Source organism: Cervus elaphus, chromosome 5, assembly GCF_910594005.1.
Source record: "Cervus elaphus chromosome 5, mCerEla1.1, whole genome shotgun sequence".
Lineage (NCBI taxonomy): Eukaryota > Metazoa > Chordata > Mammalia > Artiodactyla > Cervidae > Cervus > Cervus elaphus.
In genome coordinates, this window is record NC_057819.1 from 125,702,736 (window position 1) to 125,722,363 (window position 19,628).

A 19,628-nucleotide genomic window follows, 5' to 3' on the forward strand; every position below is an offset into this window, starting at 1 on the left:
GAGGGGGCGGGCTGAAGCCAAATCTCCCTCCAGTCCCGCGGCCGCGCGGTGATTGGTTCCGGGACTGCGGCCCTGGCTCCCGATTGGCCCGCGCCAGGGATAACGTGCCCTGCGCGGGAACCGGCGGGAGCCTGCAAGGCGGCGGCGGCGCAGAGTGCTCGGTTTGCCATCTCCCTGAAGGTGCCATGAGCTGCATCAACCTGCCCAACGTGTTGCCAGGCTCCCCCAGCAAGACCCGGGGGCAGATCCAGGTGCGGGCGCCGGGGCGGGGTCGGGGTCAGGGTCGGAGTCGTGACTGGTGGAGGAGGGGAGGTCCCCGGGTATCTGTGCGCCCCGGGGCCCGAAGTGACCTCTCCTTTTCTCCTAGGTGATTCTCGGACCCATGTTCTCAGGAAAAAGGTAATGGCCTTGCGGGACGGGGGTGGCCCAGGACCTCCTCTGCTTCCTTGCTCCTCCTCCAGCCCCCCGGGACGCCGTCCGCCCCGCCCCGAACCTGCGGCCCCTCTCAGAGCATCGGCCCCCCCACCCCCGAACATCTCCGGCTGCCCGACCCCCGCTTTCCCGCCCAGAATGTCTCTCCTCCGTGGAATTCCTCGCGGAGGAGGCGCTCCTCCCATTTCCGTCAGACCCTCCTCCGCTTGGGGCCATGCAACCACCCATCCTTCCGGGAGCTGGTCCTCGTTTGATCATCGTTTAGCCCCTCCAAAGCCCCACCTGTAGAGCGTGTGCACGGTGGCCGGGCCCTGAGCGTCCTGCAGTGTCTGTCGCTTCCTTCCAGTGTGACTGTTTCCTTAGATGGCCCAGGAAGGTGGTCACTCTGCACGCTGCAGAGTCAAGCCACCGGCACCTTCACTTCCTTGAAGTGATAGACCCAATCCCAGACCAGGTGGGGCCAGCGAGCTCCCAGTCACTCCCCTGACCCCTTCCTACATGGCCCTGGGGGAGATCCCTCCAGCTCAAAGCCCTTGCCCACGATGGTGAGGCTCAGGGTGGGCTCGTGGACACAGACTTGATGCTTTCCTTGTTGCACCAAAAAGTTCTGTTCGTTCAGATTAGGTGAAGAACTGTGGGGTGAGATGATTTTGGAATGGAATCTGGACCCCTCTCCTCTGCATGTGGTCTTTGCCTCTGCCCACCCCACTGTGCCCCTGACAGAATCACTCCTTCAGCCCCTCCCTGGACCACCTGAGGGCCCCTCCTTGACACCCTCCCCATAGAGAATGACTTCCTGCCCAGACATGCTCCTCCCTCCTGGGCCTAGACTGAAACTGTGCTGGGGCCCTTTCTGTGAGACCTGTGAGGACAGGTCTTCCCCACACCCTGCCCTGCGGCCTTCCCCTCCATGGGTGGGACTCAGGCTGTAGACCCCCAGAAGGTGGTGGGGAGCCCAACTTGAGCTATTGGGGTCTTCCTCGTCCACATTAACGCTTGGGCCTTCCCTTGCAGTACTGAGCTGATGAGACGGGTCCGTCGCTTCCAGATTGCCCAGTACAAGTGCCTGGTGATCAAATATGCCAAAGACACGCGTTACAGCAGCCTCTTCTCCACACATGACCGGTCAGTCCCTGCCTCTTCCATCTTGTCCCCACACCTTTTGTGAGAAGCCCAGTGTAAATTCACAGAACATACTGTGAGAGTTCTTTAGAGCAGATGGTTAATAATGCTGATGCCTGACAACGAACTGTTTAAATCTGCTAACTTTCCTAGTTGCTTGGCATGGTACCCTACAACTTGGCCTTTCTTGGGACTCTAGCCCAGTGGTTCTTAACCCAGTGGAGGTGATTTTGCCTTCTAGAGTCTATTTGTAATGTCTGGAGATGTTTTTAGTTTTTAACCACAGGAGGAGATAAGGGCATGATGGCAACTAGTCGGTAGAGGAATGCCACTGAACATTCTACGATGCACAGACCGCCTCACAGCAAAGAATGATCCAGCCCCAAATGTCAGTAGTATCTGGCCAAGGTTAAGAAATGCTGTTCTTGACCTCCATGGAGGGTGCAAACTGGTCCTGTTGGCCTGCAGAGTGAATCTTATTTAAATTTTTAGTTGGCTTGTCCTTGACTTCCCCTCGTCTTGTGGCCTTGGAGCATCCCCCTTTTATGTTTATCTGCCTGCGCCCTGTGGACATTTCAGTCCGCTGCCTGAAGTTGGGAAGTGAGATTTAGTACCATTCCTGCCATTCCATGCAGCAGATTGGGGCCTGATATTTTGGAGCCTGAGACACTGTTGTCTTCCAGATTTGTCCACCTGAGCCCCCAGCATCAAGGCCATGCTGTGTGTGGTTTCAGGGTGGGAGCTTTTTTTTTTAAAGGTAAGAGGTGGATTTCTTTAGAGAGAAACACACGCCACAGACAGAGTATGGCCCATCTCAGAAGGAGAGAGTGGCCTCAACATATGGCATGGTTAGTTTTTACGGGCTGGGTGATTTCATAGGCTAACGAGTGGGGTTCTGAAGGCGGGCAGGGAAGCTCCAGTGGTGCAATCGGTTAGCGCGCGGTACTTATATGGCAGTGCGGGCAGGTGCTGAGGCTTAGAGGGCCCTGGACTTGGAGTTAAGTTAAACATTATGACATTTCCCCGACCTACTGTCTGTTGCAGATAGGTCATTTACATCTCCAAATTTGTCTTCTCATCCCTAAAACACAGGCCTCTGCTGCATGGGACTCGGGGAGCATCAGGGGAGGACAATCAGTTAGTAGAGGCAACGCTGCAGCAAATAGAAGTGAAGCTTCTGGAGTCTGTTCAATGGGGTGAAATCCAAGCTCACCCCAGGGTCACAGACCCTCTCTGACATGGGCTGTGAGGCCTGGACAAGCCCCAGCAGAGACCGAACGTTTGGCAGGGTGACAACGCTCCAGAGACGCTGCTCTTGCTAGAGATGGAACCAGCTTACTGCCTTGCCTGCATTCTGGTTTTCTTTATTTGGGGAAGGGTGGGGAATTTAAAATGCAGGAAATAGTTTCACACTCTTCCCAGAGCTTGAAGCAGGATGACCATAAGATAACTGGTAAAATAATCACTACGGCATAGTTTTAAAAGTGAAAGTTGCTCAGTCATGTCCAACTCTTTGCCACCCCTCTGTCCATGGGAGTTTTCCCAGCAAGAATACTGGAGTGGGTTGCCAGGGATTGAAACCCAGGTCTCCTGCCTTGCAGGCAGATTCTTTATGGTCTGAGCTACTCTAGCTGCAAACTGCAGAACCTTCAGGAAGCTCCTAGCCCCTTGCAAGGCTAGTTCAGAGGAGCAGGCAGAAATGGAAACAGAAGAAAATAACGTTGTAGAAAAACAGAAACTTAAAAAAAAAAAAAAGACAAAGAACTAGCTTTCCTCTTCCAGAAGGCCTGGCTGTGGGGGCAGGGTGGGATTCACTGTCATTTAATGCACTGGAACATTCCCACAGCTGCCTTTCGCTTTCATACTCTGCTGGGTGGGAATCCGCCCTTAGGAAACACGAGGCAGAAGCATGAATGTGGATTTGACTCTGCCTGTTAATAGCTCTATGGTCTGTAAGAAATCCTGTAATCAGCCAGAGGAGTCCAAAGGAGGGAATTCTAGGTCACCGCCCTGCTGGTTGGTGTTCCCAGCTTATCTCTGCTGGCGCTTGGGGCTGCAAGTCTTAGATTCTGGTGCTAATGGTCTGCCCAGGGCCATGGTAAGACTTTCATGGGCCCCTTCCTCTATCAAAAGAAAAAATAAAAATTATACTCTGACTACATTGCTAGAAAGACAAAAATCAGACTGAGTCACATTCTGATTTTTTTTAAAATAATTTTATTTATTTATTTTTTGTTGGGCTGGATCTTCCTTGCTGTTCAGGCTTTTCTCTAGTTGAGGCGAGCAAGGGCCACTCTCGAGTTGTGGTGGGCAGGCTTTTCACTGGGGTGGCTTCTCCCGGGCCACACGGGCTTCAGTCGTTGGAGCTACTAGGCTCCAGGGCACAGGCTCAGTAGCTGTGGCTCACGGGCTCAGTTGCCGTGCAGCACGCGGGGTCTTCCAGGATCAGAGCTCGAACCTGTGCCTCCTCCACTGGCAGGCAGATCCTTTACCACTGAGCCACCAGGGAAGCCCCTTATTCTGAGTTTTAAAAGAGAATTAAAAGATTTCATTCATCCCCAAAGCATCATGGGCCCTGGACACTGTACCTGATGAATTAACCCCTTCTGTGCCCCGGCCCTCACACACACACACACACACACACACACACACACACACACACAGCAGAGAAGAGCTTGGCATCCAGGTTGACCTTTTACATTGGGCATTGCTAATTTCCAGTCCAAAGCGTGAAGTGAAATAGCTCGTGTTGAATAACTGGTTTTCTGAACAGAGACCTTTACTCTCCTCCCCAGATGCCTTCCCACGGGCAGTAACTTCTCGAAGCTCTAGGCAGATGGCTCGACCTGCTTTGCAGGGAGAGGGTGGTCGTGAGGCGCTTCCCTAGCCCCTCGTCTTGGTTCCGGGTCTCCTCGGGTTCCCCTACCTTGCCCACACTCTGGCTTTCTGTCCCCAGGAACACCATGGAGGCCCTGCCAGCCTGTCTGCTCCGGGACGTGATCCAGGATGCCCAGGGCGTGGCTGTCATAGGCATCGACGAAGGGCAGTTTGTAAGTTGACGTGTCCTGACATTGCTCTTCCTATGAACCCCTTAAGTCCCCCTTTTTCCTCTGCTGGTTTGGAGGTTATTGGTTCTATTTCTGATCTTTAAAGGTAAATATTGCTAAGTTAATTTGCTTTAACTAGTATCTGAAAACCCTTTGAATTCTCCTTCCTGCTTTCTGTGTTACTGAGTTATTTTTTTTTTTAATATTTATTTATTTGACTGCTTGGGTCTCATTCAGTCTTCATTGTAGCATGGGGGATCTAGCTTCCTGACCAGGGATCAAACCTGGGCCCCCTTCATTGGGAGCACAGACTCTTAGCCACTGGACCACCAGGGGAGTCCCTCTGTGTTACTGTTACATGGAATTTATTGTACCTTAAAAAAAAAAATTATGATGAACAAAAAAATTTGATTTCTCAATACCAGAAGGAAGGGTTTGGTTTGGTTTGGCTCATTGATGCTTCTTGCTTGTTTTTTTTTTTGTTTTTTTTTTTTAACTATTCATTTGGCAGTGGTATGTCTTAGTTGTGGCATATGGGATCTAGTATCCTGACCAGGGACTGAACCCGGGCCCCCTGCATTGGGAGCACAGTCTTAGCCGCTCGACCACTGGGGAAGTCCCTCTTGCTTATTCTTTATGGGTTTATTTTTCCTCCTACTGAAACACATCCTTTAGTAGTTCTTACAGCCAGGCTGTGTTGGTTGGAAGCTCTCCCAGTCTTGATGTGAAAATGGCTTTATTTTGTTTTCTAGTTTTATCGGGGTGGCACTTGGCCAGTATTTCCCCTTGCTGCTTTGGAAAAGCAGCAGCCGCATGCCTTGGAGCTCAGGAGAAGGCTTCTCTGATCACTCTCCTGGGCAGGGAACCTGTCTATTCCCTCTCAGAACAGTGTGGTCCAGGGAGGTCTTATTTTTATTGATCCTGTTTTGTACTGGGTGTGGCTTATGTAACAATCTGCTCTTGGGTTTTTTGTTTGTTTTCGCTTTATTGGAGCAGAGTTGATTGACAGTGTATTAGTTTCAAGCATACAGCAAAGTGACTCAGTTACAGGTATACATCCAGCCACTCTTTTTTATTGATTCTTTTCCCACACAGGCCATTACAGAACATTGAGTAGAGTTCCCTGTGGTGTGCAGGAGGTCCTTATTAGCTCTCTGTTTTATATATGGCAGTATGTATATGTCAATCCCAACCTCCCAGTTTATCCTCGCCCACCTCATGCCCCCTGGTAAACATAACTTTGTTTTCTACACCTGTGACTCTGTTTCTTTTTTGTAAATAAGTTCATTTGTACCTTGTTTTTTTTTTTTTAGACTTCACATATAAGTGATATTATGTGATGTCTTCCTCTGACTTCACTCCAGGTCCATTCACGCTGCTGCAAGTGGCATTGTTTTGTTCTTTTTAATGGCTGAGTAATATTCCATTGTACATATGTACCACATCTTCTTTATCCACTCATCTGTTGATGGACATTTAGATACTCTTGTTTAAGAATCAATTCTGTTCCTTCCGTTGTCTTTCTGGAAACCTCCTTTTACAGTCGTTTCCAGCTCACTCTGCATCCGGGTCGTTAGGAGCGTGTTCTCAGGCTGAGCTTCTGGGTTGTCTCTTGTGATCTTAGTTTCTTTCCAGTGTTTTGCAATGTTTTGCTTTTGCAAGTGCGTCTTAAATGGATACAACTAAAACTCCTGAGGGAGTTTACTTCAACCCCCACCTCCAGCCATTACCTTAGGGTAATGTGAGCTCCTATGACAAATAAACCCAAATTTTCAGTAGCTTACTTACCATGAAAGAAATTTATTCCAAGTCATCAGTGGTGGGATGGCCTGCCAACGAGGCTCCTGTCTTCACACGTGACTTCCAAGATCAGTCCGGGTGGCCGCATGCTGACGGGAGAGAGGGGAGAGCCCGGGGGTCCCTAGAACCCAGTGGGTCCCTGGGTGGTTTCCGTGTGCCAGGGTCTGCGTGCATGCCTTGCCTCGGCTGCCTTCCCACCACTGGAGTTTTGGCATATGGTTCCCTTATCTGTACATTTGGTCCAGTGCTATGCCCTGGAGGAAGAGGAAATAGAGAATTAAGGAAACACTTTTCTGTGTTAGGTGAGTGGTCGGCAATCTGCCTGCCCTGCCTTCCAGGTCCCAGGGCAGGGTGGAGCCAGTGGCTCGGCTGTAATGTCCTACAGGGATGTCTCAGGCTCTGTTCTGGTGATCACAGCCCCCGGCTTCCCTCCCACCTGAGACTGGGGGTCCTCTATCCCCACATGGGGTGTATCTTTCGGTGTGTCTCATCTGTTCACCCACCTTGTTGTGTCCACTGCATTTCTGCCTCTGGAGATGGTCAGCTTGCTTCTGAACACAGCTGTGTCTTAGCTGGCCTCTTCATGCACACACACGCGTACACTTATGTTTTCTCTTGTGGCTTCATGGTGGAGGGACTTGGGGTAAGAGGGGGGTTCAGGGTGAGAACAGGGCTGCAGCTCTTCCCTTTCTCTTCTAGACTCTGATCTCCGGAACGCTCTGGGGAGCCTGGGTCAGTTTTGGGGAGGTGGCTCTCAGAACAAGGACTGTGAGCTTTGGGGAGGCTCTCATGCCCTTCAGGCCCAGTGTGTGCCTGCTAACCACTCTGCTCCCTGGCTGTAGGTAAAGTGTGTTTTCAGGGCTGAGCTGGACACCCTGGCAGGGACCTTCCTCTTCTGACACCTCCTTGGTTGAGAGCCAAGTGCCCTGGTTAGGGAGCTGGTGGGCCACCTGACCCCTAGTTCTATTCTGTGTTTCTATGGCTGCTTCCTCCCTGGCCAGAAAGTCACAGTTGAGTTTCCATCATAAGTATTTATTAAACTCCCTATAGAAACATCGCCGGTCTTCTGTTCTGTCCTCACCCCTGTGGGTCTTGCTGAGAAAGAAGTCTGGGGTCCCAGGGGCTGCCTCTCAACATGGGACCCAACAGAAGGACTGCCCCTCCCTTCCTTCATCCTTCCATGCAGACGGGGTGTCAGGGAGGGGTGTGTCTGAAGTCCCCAAGCTATCAGCTGAGGGTACAGTGATAGGTGGGCAGCTGGCTCCTGGGCATGCCAGCCTCGCGGTATCACCCTGAGTGCCGTTCTTATCTCTGCTTTACCACAAGTAGGAAGGGGGGTCATCTAGGAAGTCAGGAAGGACTGTACTTAAGAAGAAAGTCCATAATTGACTACCAACGTCTTCTGCCCAGGGACCACCAGGAATAGCCCCAGAACTGAACAACTGGGGACTGTAGTTGCAGGGAGACACCGACATGAGAACTGGGGGGTGTGGGTGAGGGCTTGGTTATTAGGAAATGGGGGCTGCATCGAGTCATTCTGGGGAGGGTTTTGGAGGTCGGTTTGGCTTTTGATTTGGTATCCTGGGAAGGGCGATGATTCTGACCAGCATCTTAAACGTCACCTGTAGGGAGGGTGGACCAGGAGGCCGAAGCAGCAGGGGTCACTCCTTTATCCAGGAGGGGGGACATTTGGTATCCCGTAGCCAAGGTGATGCTTACGTTCTCTCTGTGCTCAGACATGCTTAGGGAGGGGTCTGGTTTGTTTTCACCATGCAACACGTGTGGGATGTTAGTTCCTGGACTAGGGATTGAACTGGGGCCTATGGCAGTGAGAGCTCTGAATCCTAACCACTGGACCCCCAGGGAATTCCCGAGAAGGAGTGTGGTTTTGTCTTGTGTGACTGAGCCAGAAGCTCATGAAATTAATTCTGTGAAATTAGTTGTATGAAATTAATTCTGTTCAGCACAGCAACCCCGAGGCCCACTGTGAACGCAGGCAGGTCCTCCCACTGCCCTGCCCTTCTTTTTCGCTGCTCAGAAAAACAAAACAAAAATCACAGAACATCTTGGTCTGCATCCTTCTAGTCTCCGTACATATATATCTACTTATAGATCGGGCTCATATCACGTGTTGTGACCACATCAACAGACACCTGTCCTTAGGAAGGTACCATGTCTTGCATGACCCGCCCCCTTGGGTGCGGCACTTAAAGGCTGTGATGGACGTGTGGGTGGACCTCGGGCTGTCGTCTGGTGTATTGGGGTTTATCTGGTGTATTGGAATCACTGGTCAAGAGGTCGAGCTTATTCATCCAGTGTTTTCTGAGCTTGAGCCATCCGGCATCCGTGTTCTAGGTGTTGGGGGTACAGCCAGGGTCTCGCCCTTGCACTTCCATTCTAGCTGGGGGAAAGAGATATGTAAAAGTTTTGGCAACTAGGGGAGAGAAAAGCCGTTTGAGTAGGTGGAGCCCCAGTGGAGATTATGCTTTATGAGAACGGTCAGAAAGGGGCTGGAAGGAAAGTGGGGTGAAGTTCCCAGGCAAGAGTGTGCTCCAGATCAGGGGCTTTGGCCTGGTCAGCAGGAAGGACTTCAGCCTTAACCCTGGGAGAGCCTGGAAGCTGCCCAGGATGGTCCTCTGCCGGAGGGGCATGGATGGATTGCGAGAGGGGGGCGGGAAACTCCGGGTCTCTGCAGACATCCCCCGAGGAGGGCAGGGGGCGGTGGCTGCACGCACATATTCTGTTCTGCCTGCCTTTCTCTTTTCTTCCTGGGTGGCTGACACTGTTTTCCCTGTATTTTTCCTTTTGTAAAGAGCCTCCTCTTGGGTTGTCTTTCCTCTAGGACGTGTGATATAACCAGTACCACTTTGTTACATGCTGTAAATACTTCTTCCTGGTTTATTTGCCTCTGGATTTGGTCTGGGCATCTCATTTAGTCTTTACCATTCAAGGTAGAGCGGCTGAATCCTTCACTGTCACATCCTTCGCCCCATCCCCTCCTGTGGCCTCTGCAACCTTCAACGCCAGCCGGGCTGCCAGGAAGTGAGGTCTCCGCCTGGGCAGGGCCGGGGTGCTTCCCTCGAGCATCACGAGGCCGCCACCTCTCAGCAACATGACGACAAGGGCAAATCTCTTTCCTGGCTGCCTGATCTCCGCTTCCACAGCTTTCGGTCCTCTCCCCCACCCATCACACCTTGTTCAGGAAGCGGTTCTCGGCAGGTCAGCCCTGGTGCTGGACCAGCAGATGAATCACATGGGCAGGCTTGTCACTGTCGAGAAACCCCTCCTGTTGCTTTTCTCGCTGGATCCCCCGTGGTGATCATTTTTATCTCCCAAGAAAATTCGTTTGCTAGGTTCTCTGAAGTCCCGCTTTAAATGTAACCTGTACTGGGGTCTCTGGCTGCTGTAACATGCACTGCAGACCAGGCGGTTTAAACCACAGACATTCATTTCCTACAACTCTGGAGGCTGGGAGCCCAAGATCAAGGTGTGGGCAGGGCAGGTTCCCCCTGAGGCCGCGAGGGAGAGTTGGAGAGTCTGTCTCAGGCCGGTCCCCTCGGTGTGTGGGTGGCCATCTGCTCCCTGCATCTTCACATTCATCTTCTCCTCTGTCTGTCCCTGGGTCCAAGTTTCCCCTTTTTGCGAGGACACCATTCATACCGGAGTGAGGCCCACCCTACATACCTGCTTTAACTGGATGACCTCTGCAAAGACTCTCTCTCCAAATAAGGTCGCATTCTGAGGTATTGGAGGTCAGGGTTTCAGCATAAGGATTTGGCGGGGAGAGGGGTGGTGGGGGTGGAAGGGTTCACGAGTCAACCCATAACATAACCTAAAAAAATGAATGGTGACAGAAATAAACGTCAGTAACCTAGTTGGTTACCAGTGGGCCTTCTGGGATGTTGCAGACTACCTGGGCAGCTCTGACTGTACCTTGGATCATCCAGGAACCCCTGCGGGGGGCCCTGGGTTCAGTGTTTGGGCAGAGAGCGGGGTGGCATGTGAACAGGGCACAAAGTTCAGGTGGAAGAACTGAGCTCTCTCATCACTGGCATCACTGCAGGAGGCAGGGTGGAGGACCCCTCGCAGTCCCCAAACCCTGGTGTGGAGGGACCATGTCTGGACAGGGAGGGTAGGATGAAGAGGGTGCTCCTCCCAGGGTGGTTCTGCCCCCCGCCATCCCCGTGGATTTCTGGCAATGTCTAGAAACAGTTTTGTTTGTGACAACGTGGGTGGGGGTGGGGGGCACTGGTGGACGGGTCCTTGCAGGCTGAGGGCTACATTTCTGTGATCTGTGAGGAGCGAGTCCTTAGCGAGTCCTTTAGAGAAGAGGAGGGGCCTCACCTGGAGCCAGGCTGGAGCCTCAGGATGGGACGTGCTGTTTCCATAGCACAGGCTCAGCAAACCCTGCAGAGGGCGGTCAGATCTGGCTTTCGTGAATCCTGCTGGAACTGTTCCGGGTTCTCTAAGCCCTGTCCTGGTCCTCCTATGGGTGAACCCTCAGGTCTTGTAACTATACACCTCCACGAGTGGCTTGGAGAGAGACCCTTTGCCCAAACACTCGAACTCCCCACTTCACCCAACCCACAGACCAGATAGATGATTGACCAGTGAAAGGTCACCAAAGGATTCGTTTAAGTAGTGGCCCCTTGGGCCACTTGAAATGAAATTTGATTTACCAAGTAAGTGACTTTCTGCAGGTGGTGTGTTGAGCCATCCTGCTCTGTAAGTGGCCAGTGGAACTCCTACCCCTTCTCCAGGCATCTCACGGCACATTATGTTTAAAAGAAGAAAAAAACAAAAGCAAACACACAGAGCCTGCCTCTCAGCCAAATAGCATATGTAATGAGGTATTTGAGTGTCCTTAATCCTTAAACATCACCAAGGGCCTTCCTTGCCTTTTCCTGGGCTCCGGAACGTGAAATCATTGCCAGGGTCACAGCTAATGAATGGGTCCAACCGAGAACCGGGTTCAAGCCCGAGGCAGTGTCGGATCTGAGCTTTGGTCCACTGTGGTGGCAGACGGCCTCTCCACCTGGGTTGCATCACCCTGGTGGCAGGTCCGGGCGCCTAGCCTGGAGCACGGCCTGGCTCTGCTGTGGAAACTTGGTGCGATGGGGGAGCGAGTCGGGCAACTGTGGGTGTTCAGGCCGTGTGCCGGGTGGGAGGGCTGGGGCTGCCCTGTCTCAGCTGCACGCCGACCCGGGTAGCTGGAGCTTCTGGGCCTGGTGGCGTGTCCGCAGCTCCCGGAAGCTGCTACCCAGGGCAGAAGCTCACTCCCTCCTCCTCCTCTCACCCTTTCCCCCAGTTCCCTGACATCGTGGAGTTCTGCGAAAACATGGCCAACTCGGGGAAGACCGTCATCGTGGCTGCACTGGATGGGACCTTCCAGAGGAAGGTGAAGTGTTTGGTCCAAGTCTTGGGATGGGACTGGGGACGGAGGGGCCTGGGCAGGGCACAGAACTGGACAGCCCAGCCCGCCCTGGATGCCCACACCATGCCCGAGCCCAGGCACTCAGGCCAGCCAGACCCAGCTCCCGGGGGTGACCCTGACTCCACCTGCCTTGGCTGGTGCTCTGGGGGAAGCCAAGGTCCAGGCTTAGTTTCCTGGCTTCAGGGCTGTGAGTCAGGGGCTCTAGGAAAAGCCCACCCGGTGAAATGAGTGTGCACCCGTCTTTCTGTGGCCAGTACAGGCTTTTGGGACCATCTTGAACCTGGTGCCCCTGGCGGAGAGCGTGGTCAAGCTGACGGCGGTGTGCATGGAGTGCTTCCGAGAGGCCGCCTACACCAAGAGGCTGGGCGTGGAGAAGGAGGTAGCTGCCCCCCACCTTCTCCAAAGGATGGGCGGGTGGGGGGCAGGGAGGGGCGCCTACACCAAGAGGCTGGGTGTGGAGAAGGACGTAGCCGCCCTCTGCCTTCTCCCAGGGGTGAGGGGTGGGGCGCTGCGCCCCCCGCTCAGTGCAGGTTCTTCCTGTCTTATGGTCAGGTCGAGGTCATCGGAGGAGCGGACAAGTACCACTCCGTGTGCCGCCTGTGCTATTTCAAGAAGGCCTCAGGTCAGCCCGCCATGCTAGACAGCGAAGAGAATAAGGAGAACTGCCCGATGACGCTGGTAAAGCCCGCGGAGGCCCCAGGAGCCCGGAAGCTGTTTGCCCCTCATATCCTGCAGTGCAGTCAGGCCAATTGAGGCACTGGCCCCTCCCCGGGGCGGGCACTCACCGGCCACCTGCTCCCCCTGCCCGCGGTCGCCCCCTGGCGGACGCCCGCGCGCTGCCCGACCTTCTTGGAGGAGGAAGTTGAGGGTGGGGTGGTGTTGGGGGGATGGAGGTTTCACCAGCCATCGGCTGGCTGCTGCGCCCTTTCCCAGGCCAAGGCAGCGGCTGGTGGTCTGCACTGCACACTTCCCTCCTTGCCTGCCCACTGGCTTTTCTCAGTTCCCATCCCGGCTGCGGGGCCATCGCAGTCTCCCCAGGCCGGAGCTGGCCGCCCTGCGAGGCGGGGTCTGGCCGCTGCAGCCGTCCCTCTTGGGGTGAGGCCAAGCCGCAAGCTGCTGTGACATCGGCGTCGCCGGCTTCTTCCCCCTTTGTGGCATTTGCTGTTGAGTTTCTGTTCTCACAGGGCAGTCCATACCCCAGCTCCTCTGGCTCAGCATGGGCCTCCTCCCACGCAAAGACTTGGTCCCTCAGCCTGGGACCGGCTCCCGGCTGACCCTGGGGATGGCTGGACTTGTTCTTATTTCCTTTTGGGCTGAAAGCCCTTCCTGATCTGGCGATCATTTTCTCCGGAATTACAGCTTCTTCCACATGGGTGACACTTACCCTACTCTGGGGCTCAGCTCCCATGGGCTTGTCTTCTAAGGAGGTGGGGGCTGTGTGTGTGTATGGAACTGATAACTAATATTAAAATTTATTGGTTGGTAAAAGCATATTTCTCTTTTAACTGTCTGGGATTCCCCGGGTCTCACTATAGACACCTCTGACATGATTCAGGTATGGGGATTTCCTTTCAAATCTTTTTCTAGTACTCCTGACCCCTTAACCACAAATCTTTTTAACTGAGAGATGATCATCAAGTGTTCTAAGAGGAATGTTTGCCTGCTCTTCTGTCTGGGCGGGTTTCAGGTCAAGATGGATGCAGGAGCCTGTGGCTTGGTTGGAAAGATGAAGCCTTGGTCTGTGCTGCCAGCTGAGGCTGTGAGGTCAGGTTTTAGTTTGTGAAACAGACACTTGACCGTTCAGGAGCCAGGAAGACCAGCTCTGCTGTGCCTTGGGCTCCGCCACAGCCCGTTGGCTGTGGGCAGCTTATGGGAAGGTGAGGGTGCTCCAGGGTGGGGTAGGCCTGGGCTGAGGGTCTGTCCCGTGCAGATGGGGTCTGAGTCCCCCCACCCTTACCTCAGCTTCTCCCTCCCATTGGCTTGTGGCTGGTCTCAGGTTACAGAGGTGCAGTACCATGGTCAGACCTTAATTCCCAAACCCTGTGAGTTTTTACTCAGGATTTTGAAACTACTGGGGCCCACTTTTGACAGCTCCCTCTCACTGCTCGAAAGGGGAAGTCCAGAGTTGCCTCGGGGGCCCTGGCCTCCTTCCTGAGTGGAGCTTGCTCCCTGGCGTGGGCTGGGCAGTTAGGCCGGCTCCCCAAGGGTCTGAGACAGGCTGCAGGGGTTCTGAGCCCTGACTACAGGAAGCAGAGGACCCCTGCCCCTCCTGGGGCATGCCAGGACCCTGGCAAGGCGGCCCAGAAGAGCTGTGTTGTTTACAAGCTGAGCACAGTTGCTATTTTAAGATGCTGATGGAGGGCGGTATGAGGCATGAGACCCCAGGCCGGGTGGGGGTGGGGGGAGTTGCTGGGCACAATGGAGGGGCAGGCTGCCACAACTTAGGTTCCATAGGGCCTCAGCCACAGCTTGGACCTCGGTGGAATTTCTCTTCCTCCCAGCCCCCAGGAGAGGCCCCGCCAATGACATGGAGATTATGAATGAGAAAACCATTTATTCCATCTCCAGAATTAGTCTAACAGAATCCAAGGGTGCTGTGCGTCCTTCCCCCAAGGCTTTGTAATATACATTCAGAGCAGCCTAGGGGCTGTGGGTGCATCCCACACCTCCTGACAGAGCTGGGATATTTACATAAAGCTGGGTGTTGTCAGGCAAAGCCCCTCCCTGCGGCCACAGGGCGGGATCTGAGACAGCTGCCTGAGTCCGCCTCGGCTGCCAGGAAGGTGACCCAGAGGCACTGGCACAGAGTGACCACAGGTCCAAGCGAGCAGACACTTCAGCAGTGAGCACGGCCGGCCGGCCGCCCGCAGAGCGGGCAGGGGGCTGGGGCGGAACAAACCTGAGCGAGGAGGGAAGAAGCCCTGGCCCAGCGCCCGCGGCAGGAGCCAGGAGAAGGCCCCGCAGCCTCGTCTTTGGCAGAGAACCCCAGATGGCTGCGGCCACCGGCGCCTGGATGTGGGCCCGGCTCCTGGGCTGGGGAGAAGCTAAGGCACTTGTCAAAACAGCACATCGGGTGCCTGGAGCTATTCCAGGTGGGGATGCCGGTCATTAAAAGCAACAAAACGTGTCTAGCTAAAAAACGCTTTCCTAAAAAAATGCCCTCGAGGAGTGGTAGGTGAAGCCCTTGGGGCACAGGCACTTCAGGGCGCTCTCTCCAGGCCCTGTGTCAGTTCGGACAGGAGCCAGGTGCGTTGAGAGGGGCCGGTGGCTCTAGGAGCCGAGCCTTGGGGGAGGAGCTGGGGAGGAGGGGAGGCCCCCAGGCGCCCTCCTCCCTCCGCACACCATCCCCGCGGCAGCTCAGTACACAGGGGGCGGCTGGTAGCCCTCGGTGCTCTCAGCGTTCTGGGTGAAGGGCGGCTGCTGGTAGGTGTCCGCGGGCACACCTGGGTAGGAGGCGTAGGCCGTGTTCGGGTCTGGAGTGGGGTCCACGTAGTTCTGGATGAAGTCATCCACTCCAGCCTTGTAGCGCTGGTAGGCCAGGGAGGCCAGCACACCCTGCAGGGAGCCCCAAGGTTTGGGTTCCTCAGCCCTGCACCACCCTTCGCCAGAGACACCAGGACCCTGGCCCGCCCAGGGTCCACTTACCCAGGAGAAGATGGAGAAGAAGCTGAAGGTGATGGCCGCCCGGGCTGAGTCGGCTCCTATACGCACGTCGTCCACCTTGGTGGCCGCCCACTGGTTGGTGAGGAAGCAGAACCCAACGAACCACAGGAAGGTCCAGAGAGCTGGGGCGAAGGCAGGGAGGGGAGGGTCAGCTCCATGGAGCGGCGGGAGGACAGGGGCCCCCGGGAGCGAGAAGCCTCCCGGGGTGCAGAGGTGCTGATGCAGAAGCTGGAGTGGGGACAGGATGCCCTCTCTAGGGCTCTGCTTCAAGCCCCACTCAGCTCCAGGGGGTTTCAGCGGACGGTGAGTGCCAGCCTGACTGCGGGCGTGGGGGGACCCGGGGCTGCTCCCACCCCTCCCCAGCCTTCAGCCACAGACCCCTAGAGCTTCTGGGAACACTGCTGCTCCTGTTTACCCCAAGATCAAATGGAGGTGCAGGCAGCTGGCCGATACCTGAGAAGAGCAGGTCACCAATGACCAGGTACTTGCGGTCAGTGGCATTGCTGATCTGGGGGAAATAGGCGTCAACCACGAAGAAGAAGGCTGAGGCCAGGAAGGCCAACACCCCGATGGCGGCACCGTAGCGGCAGGCATCCTCGTTGCGGTTGAACACGCAGTACTGCTGGTGGGAATTGTGGGTGTTGCTGTAGCCCTCGCCGAAGATACACGAGAAGACAATCAAGGCGAAGACCTGAGCAGGAGGCGGGGGAAGAGCTGAGTGACCGCCACCCTCGTGGGCCACACCCCCAGGCGGCACATGGAGTGGGACCCTGACGGGAGGGGACACTGGCCTCTGCCGCTCCTGCTGTTCCCCTGCTGGAGGTCAGCGACCCAGTCCTTCCTGAACTTGAGGAGCAAGTCCCCTCCCCACTCCCTTCTCCAGACATCCGTCATGAGGGGCATGACTGGGGATTCCTGGACTGAGAACAGTGGGGAGTGCAGGGGGATCTCCTGGGTGGGGACTGCCCACCCCGCTGTCTGCCTGGGGGATGGCTCTGCCTGACCACTCCCACTTTTAGTGAGTTTTAAGCAGGATGGCTCACAAAGTCAGAGAAACCCAAGCTTGGAGTCTCACCCCCGATCACCACCTGCCTGAGTCACCTCTCCAGCGCCCAGCCTCGGCCTGAACACCCAGTGATGGAGAACTCCTCCCACTTCAGGAAAACCAGGCCTCTGAACTGAAATCGGGTCCGCAGACTGCCAACTCCCACAGCCCCCTCTGACTCTTCCCTGCTCCAGGTTGGGCTCCCCCGTTTGGCCAGTTTTCCTCCTACAAAGAATTCTGGGCTCTTTGGCATCCTGTCCCCTGGCCTCCCAGGGAATCCCTGTTGGCTTCTGCCTACAGCGGGTCCCACCCACACAGGGCACATCAGGCGGGTCTGCCCAGCAGGCCTGTGGACACAGCTCTGTACTCGACCCTGGAGGCACTGGGGTAGGGGGTCAAGAGGGTGCACCAGCCACAACGCTGGGAGGGGCTCCGGGCCCTTGGGAGCAGCCTCACATCATCTGTCTCCACCCCAAACTGAAAGGCTACCGCCCCACCCTGCCTTATGAGTCCGGACACCTGGCTCCCTCTGGGACTAGCCCAGGCCTCTCCCCCGCCTGCCCTGCCTGCCTGCACAAGGCCCTCTCAATAGGCTCCAGAGCTGGCAGTCACAAGCCCCACCCTCAGCTGAAGATGAAGCCGGAACTCTGGATGCTGGGAGCAGTGTGCCAGCCTGACTCCTGGCACTGCCATCTCGAAACATGGGCATCTGCTCCTGGGGTCGGACCCCACAGGTCAGGCAGAGTGCGGATGAGGGTGTCACCAGGGCAACTCACAGGGCTTCAGCCCCAGGCAGGTGCAGAGTGGCTACTGTAGGCCCAGCCCTCTGCCTGCGGGCTGGCTAACACCATGTCCAGCTTTGAGCTCTGGTTGTCCAAGAGGAGGGGACCTCCCACCAACCCCCTGCCCCAGTAACCTGGTGCTGGAGCGGCTCACCCAGCTCAGGGGGAGGGGCACAGACTAGAGTCACTTGACCTTGGGTGGGGAAGCAGACCCATGGGCTGCTCTTGAGTGGAAGACAGGCTCTGTTTCAGGGTGGCCAGGCCCTCCCCCGCAACCCCGTGCACCCCACGTGGCTTCGGAAAGCCCCCCTCCTGATGAATTCCCCCAGACTGGGAGTCGTGGCACGCTGGCCACCTGTCCTGGAGCCGCCTCAAGCTCCTCCCACTGCCAGCAGGGCGACGGGCCTGCTCCCGGCGGCGCCTCCCGGGCCACCCGGTGCCCGGGCCGGGAGGTGGGGGTGGCAGGGCCCGGGGTGGGGGGCGGCGGGGATCGGAGTGGGGGTGGGCGGCGGGGCCCCGGGGTGCGGGCGGTGGTGCGCCGCTGTAGGGTCCCGGGCCCCGCTCGCCCGCCCCGCGCGCGCCGCTTTCACCCCCGGGCCTCGGCCCCTACCACCTGTCGCGCTCTCCGGCGCGCGGAGGCCCCCTCCGCCCTCGCCGCCCCCGGCCTGGCGACGAAGTAGGGTCCCCGCGGCCCCGCACCCAGGCTCACCAAGCAGACGGCGCGCACCACCACCTGCGGCTGCGTCAGGAAGCGTCGCAGGTCGAAGGAGCCGCCCGCCTTGGCCGCGCCGTACGCCCCGCTCTCCATGTCGCCGTCGCCGCCGCCGCCGCCGCCGCCGCGGACCGCCGAGGAGCCAGGCGGCCTCCCCGCCCCCGACTCGACTCCTCCCCCGGGGGCGTGGCCAGCGCCGCCCCAGGGACCGAGGGCAAAGTTCCGCCCAAGGCGAGCGGCGGTGCCCAGGCGGCTGCGGGGCCCCGACGGCCTGGCCTGGCCTGGCCTGCGCTGCCAGTCACCGAAGTCAGTCCAGCGGTCGCGGGCTCATTGTCCAGCCCACGTCTCGGCTGGGGGTCTCGTCCCTCTGCGATGCTGGCCCGCAGCGCTGCTGGAAAGGGTTCAGAGAGTCCCCGGGAAGAGAGGGTCGCAAGGAGGGCTCGCCCCTCTGCTCCAGCCACTCTTTGCCCTTGCATCCCCGCCTCCTCCTCCAGGAAGCTCCGCTAGACGCCCGTCTGGGTCCCACCTGTCCACGACCCAGGCTCCTATGCACCCCCTTTCTTCTCCCCTGTTCTACCCCAGCCCCGGGGCCACAGCCTGGACCCCTCCCCGCCTGGCCTGTCACTCTTTCCTCCTCTTTGGAGCTAAACCTGCGATGGGGTGAGGCCACAGTTCAGTTCAGTTGCTCAGTCATGTCCGACTCTTTGCGGCCCCACGGACTGCAGCACGCCAGGCCTCCCTGTCCATCACCAACTCCCGGAGTTTACTCAAACTCATGTCCATTGAGTCAGTGATGCCATCCAGCCATCTCATCCTCTGTCGTCCACTTCTCCTCCTGCCTTCAATCTTTCCCAGCATCAGGGTCTTTTCAAATGAGTCAGTTCTTCGCATCACTTGGCCCAAGTACTGGAGTTTCAGCTTCAACAGCAGTCCTTCCAATGAATATTCAGGACTGATTTCCTTTAGGATGGACTCGTTGGATCTCCTTGCAGTCCAAAGGACTCTCAAGAGTCTTCTCCAACATCACGGGCCGCTCCCAATTCTTCCCGGACCCAGCCCAGCCTGGAGGCCTTGAAGGGAGGGCTTTGTGAGGGCCGACTTCCAGGCTCCAAGCTGGTGTGTGGACAGAAAGGAAGTTCCCAGGGTGACAGGCAGGGGGCAGAGTTTAATCCAGTTCTTTCCGGAAATGGCTCAGAGAGTCCAAACTGGAATGACTGTGCGTGTCTGGTGAGTGGGTGGGGAGCGGGGGTTGAGTTTGGGGGGTGGGGGGTAGTTCTCCAGGGGCCTCAGGCTGACTGGGCAGGGAGGAGTTCCAGCCATCCTGGTTGCAGGTAAGGCTTAATGAGGGGGTGCTGGCCACGTGGGGCCCGGAGTCGTCCAGGTGAGCTGGACAGACGGGTGGGAGGTGGGGCCAGACACCACCGGGAGATGGGCGCCACTCCAGGGAGCGGGGCCGGGGGGAGGCAGTGGCCCTGAGTGGGCTGGTGCCTCTGAGCCTTCACTTAACACCCCACCCTCTTCCCAGACCTGGATGGAGGGTGACAAGCAGCTGAGGCATGGGCTCACGGAGCCCCCTTCTCCTACAACCTCC

The 19,628-nt window shown here is 56.6% G+C and overlaps 2 protein-coding genes across 2 annotated transcripts; one reads left to right on the plus strand and one right to left on the minus strand.

Moving 5' to 3' along the window:
* Positions 1-66: 66 nt before the first annotated feature.
* Positions 67-13,326, plus strand: TK1 (thymidine kinase 1). The gene is made up of 7 exons (XM_043905366.1): positions 67-251; positions 368-399; positions 1,447-1,557; positions 4,511-4,604; positions 11,710-11,799; positions 12,095-12,214; positions 12,388-13,326. The coding sequence occupies exons 1-7, from the start codon at positions 186-188 to the stop codon at positions 12,586-12,588; spliced, it is 714 nt and encodes a 237-aa protein (XP_043761301.1). The 5' UTR covers positions 67-185; the 3' UTR covers positions 12,589-13,326.
* A 1,043-nt stretch (positions 13,327-14,369) lies between these two features.
* SYNGR2 (synaptogyrin 2) lies at positions 14,370-18,200 on the minus strand. The gene is made up of 4 exons (XM_043905367.1): positions 18,035-18,200; positions 15,952-16,189; positions 15,481-15,620; positions 14,370-15,390 (listed from the first exon to the last, which is right to left on the minus strand). The coding sequence occupies exons 1-4, from the start codon at positions 18,131-18,133 to the stop codon at positions 15,193-15,195; spliced, it is 675 nt and encodes a 224-aa protein (XP_043761302.1). The 5' UTR covers positions 18,134-18,200; the 3' UTR covers positions 14,370-15,192.
* Positions 18,201-19,628: the final 1,428 nt, after the last annotated feature.

What these genes read in the sequence shown, in the direction of transcription:
- SYNGR2 (XM_043905367.1), bottom strand. Translation starts at nt 18,133, where the DNA reads ATGGAGAGCGGGGCGTACGGCGCGGCCAAGGCGGGCGGCTCCTTCGAC. An exon ending in TGGTGACCTGCTCTTCTCAG is followed by an intron (nt 15,621 to 15,951) that starts GTATCGGCCAGC and finishes CCTTCGCCCCAG; the next exon opens with CTCTCTGGACCTTCCTGTGG. An exon ending in TCTTCTCCATCTTCTCCTGG is followed by an intron (nt 15,391 to 15,480) that starts GTAAGTGGACCC and finishes GGCTCCCTGCAG; the next exon opens with GGTGTGCTGGCCTCCCTGGC.
- TK1 (XM_043905366.1), top strand. Translation starts at nt 186, where the DNA reads ATGAGCTGCATCAACCTGCCCAACGTGTTGCCAGGCTCCCCCAGCAAG. An exon ending in CTCTTCTCCACACATGACCG is followed by an intron (nt 1,558 to 4,510) that starts GTCAGTCCCTGC and finishes TTCTGTCCCCAG; the next exon opens with GAACACCATGGAGGCCCTGC. An exon ending in GCATCGACGAAGGGCAGTTT is followed by an intron (nt 4,605 to 11,709) that starts GTAAGTTGACGT and finishes CCTTTCCCCCAG; the next exon opens with TTCCCTGACATCGTGGAGTT.